This window comes from Apis dorsata, unplaced genomic scaffold, assembly GCF_000469605.1.
Source record: "Apis dorsata unplaced genomic scaffold, Apis dorsata 1.3 scaffold_86, whole genome shotgun sequence".
NCBI lineage: Eukaryota > Metazoa > Arthropoda > Insecta > Hymenoptera > Apidae > Apis > Apis dorsata.
Window position 1 is genome coordinate 320197 of NW_006263384.1, and position 3391 is coordinate 323587.

The following is a 3391-nucleotide window of genomic DNA, read 5'->3' on the forward strand; positions in this document are numbered from 1 at the left end:
TGTGCCTCACACAAATTGTTTTAAACAACAATTTCGTATAGAAAAAAGAAACGAAACTTAAAAAAAGGCTCGATCCGTTAGACCCGTGTTGAATTGATTGAATTCCTTTTTTACCGACGTTTTTAAAGGTATCCTTTCAGGTTTGCCGATGACAAACTACCCTTACGAGGGCGGCGTCGTAGACACGGGTCGTACCCATAATCGGCGTTACCCTCACATTGACGAAGCGGTCTTGAACAACTCGATCAGTTTCGCGCAAAGCTTGGTCGATCGTATGAGCACCCTCGAAAGGAATATCGCGAATGCTGGCGTCGAATTGATGGCTCACACGCCGGCTGGAAAACAATTCCTTGATTCATATCCTTCCGAGGATGCTTTCGAGAGAGGCCTCGACGCCATAGTGGCGATGAAAGCTTCGTCCTATCTCCTTCATCAGAGCTGTCACAGGTAACATATACCTCTTAGGTCAAAGGTCAATTTCTGATTGGCTGTTACACATGTCTATACAGGATGTTTCCTTATTGGTGAATGTCGCCTTAGGGATTAATTCAGCGTTTAAAAGTAATCGGAAAATTTCCAATCCAATCTGAAATCTATCTTCCATATTTTTAGGGATTAAGATTTATGGGTTGCTTATTCTTGAAAAAGTCGATTATTTTGAACTCGATTATTTTGAAGATTGATGATGGGAGTTTAAAAAATTAATATATCAAAGTATATATTTTTTTTAATTATAATAATATTATTTACATTATTATTATTTTATTTACGAATTCGTAGGGGAACGATACACGTTACTTTTGAACGCTGAATCTTTCTTTAAAGTGGATTTCGTTTAAAAAAAAAAAAACAAACATTCTATTTAATATATCATCTGGAAAAAGGAGGAAATTGTGCAAAAGGAAGATTCTTTTTTTCAAAAAAGGAGATCCAAATTTCATATTACTTAAACTTGACAACAATTACTTGATGTTGAAATTGAATTTTACTCTATTAACATTCATCTATACGTTCTTATCTAATTCTATTCAATATATGGACCTTCTATATGAAATACATAATGATAATAAAAAAAAAAATATTTTATAGAAGTATTTACAATGGGAAAAATTCAATACACCGAAATAATTTTTCGTATCAATTATCTATCTTCGAGTAAATAAATAAACACTTCTTGTTGTTTCTATTTTTCTTGAACGAATCATGATATGATAATATTAAATATTATCATTATTTTGATTATTTATCTAAAAGGTTATGAAATGGTGCAATATTAAAACAAATATTAGAAACTCGAAATCTTGTTCTTCAATTAAGCAATTTAGATTTATAGATATTTCATTACAATTTTCGTACTAAAAAAACTATTAACTTATAAATCTATTTTGCTGCTTAAACTTTCAATGAAACTTTCAATGAAAGTTCTTGCTGTGTTTGCAAAATATCGATTGAATTTATTTTATTGTAATGTTCCGCTTATAACATTAATCTAATAAAAATGCCTTTTTGCACAATGAGCAGTTCATTAAAAGAATTGTTTCCTACTGGGATATCAAAAGATGGTTATAATATTGTCATTTATATAATTAAAATATTATATAATTATATTTTATTTATTGTAAATATAAATAAAATATGGACGAGATAGAAATAAATAAGATTTGTAAAATATTTTGAAACCATCTTCTGAACTCCTAACAGTGCTTTATTCTCTAAAATGTAAAATATTTTCTATATTCTAAAATTCACTAACCATAATTCTTTCAAAATTTTTAATCGAATATCGACAAAACATTCTATGTTCAATCATTTATCATTTCTTATTTATTTTTAATTTCTACATTTAAATTTATATATAAATGATCCTCATCTATGTCATCTTTACACGATGAATGATTTTGTGTTTTAAAATTATGAAGAACATTCCTTGTGAAATTACTAACTTTACATAAAATAAGATTTTATTTATTTAAAAATTTTATGAAACTATATATGAAATATTATTTTATATTTCATAAAATTTTTTATGAATTTTTTATGAAGTTATACGTTGTTTTAAATATCTTGAATAAAAATAAGAAAGAAATTATTTTCAAATTAAAAAAAAAATATGTAAAAGGTAATGTATGCAATTTAAAAAGTATTTAAAAAGATATAAATTTAAATTTTTATATTCTATTCCTATTTAATTCTAGCATATAATTCAAACATCATTCAATAAAACACTTCAAGAGTGTTAAATTTATTACTTCTGTCACAATCAACGTTATATATTCGTAACATTTGTTTCATTATTGAGCATTCAATATTATCAACCTTATTATTTGCTACTAAATAGCTCATTGAAAATTATTGCCACTTCGAATACAATATCACGCTTAACCAAGCAAATTAATTATACAAATTACTCTTGCAAAAACTTATCGTGATAGATCCACCTCTGAATTTATATACAGAAGCACAAAATCTTTTTTACCTCTCTTACCACAAAAATATTGACAGCCTTAATGACAATAATATCCCATATACATTCATATGGTGCATGTTGTCACCATCAGTAATAGTCAAATATGTGGGCGACTGTTTACAATCCTGCTACTCGTGATTGCAAAACGATAACAAATCGACCGATCGATATTTGTTACAGATTCGGCTTGGACAAAGACGATTGCGCTCGTTTCATATCAACCTTGTCGCTGGAGGGGACTCCGTTGAACTCAGCCTGTCCATCATCGCGACACAAGGGTTGCAATTCTCTGGCCAAGTACCGAAACATCGACGGCAGTTGCAATAATGTCCAAAATCCAAGCTGGGGTAGTGCGATGACCGCGTACACCAGAATTCTCTTCCCCCAGTATTTCGACGGTAAGGATGTTTCCTACCGTGTGACGATCAGCAAAAAAAAAGATAAAGAAAAAAAAGAAAAAAAAAAAAAAAGAAAGAAAAAGAAATTTAAAGACAAATGACTTGTCTACCATATTTCACTACAATCGTCGTCCGTTTTAGAAAAATTCGCGAAAAAATTCGTACGGTATGCTCGAATCATTATTATCTCGTTTCTCGCTGGGCACACTTCGAATCGGTTTTTTATCTCTTGCTCGTTAGCGTAACGCGATACGCGTCGTTTCCCGTGTTTTAACGCTCGGCTTGACGGAACTCGGACTTTCGAACGGACTCAAGAAACGGAAGTAAACGGAAAGAAGAATATATCGAGATACATTTGAACCCTCTATACCGTGTACCGTGGTGTTGTCGTTATTTGTGTGGAATAATAATCGTTCAATTATTTGCAGCCTCTGAACGCTTGGCGCTTCCTTCTTCTCCTTCTCACGTATCCGTCCCCCTCACTCCTCTTGTCGTTTGATCGTTTCTTTTTTTTTTTTTTTTTTTT

The 3391-nt window shown here is 30.8% G+C and overlaps 1 protein-coding gene and 1 long non-coding RNA gene across 10 annotated transcripts in view; both read left to right on the forward strand.

The window, feature by feature from the left end:
• Window positions 1–3391, forward strand: part of LOC102674728 (peroxidase-like) — a 30292-nt gene that overhangs the window by 19518 nt on the left and 7383 nt on the right. For 5 of the 9 annotated variants that reach the window (XM_031508441.1, XM_006611281.2, XM_006611284.2 and 2 more), the window contains exons 3-4: window positions 129–447; window positions 2648–2865. In XM_031508441.1, the coding sequence (XP_031364301.1) occupies window positions 129–447; window positions 2648–2865 (537 nt within the window). The remainder of the gene's footprint in view (window positions 1–128; window positions 448–2647; window positions 2866–3391) is intronic. The other 4 variants (XM_031508442.1, XM_006611283.2, XM_031508439.1 and 1 more) reach the window with 1 other exon arrangement.
• On the forward strand, window positions 1348–2477 carry LOC116185031. The gene is made up of 2 exons (XR_004149744.1): window positions 1348–1618; window positions 1660–2477. It is a non-coding gene; the product is annotated as an uncharacterized LOC116185031 (long non-coding RNA).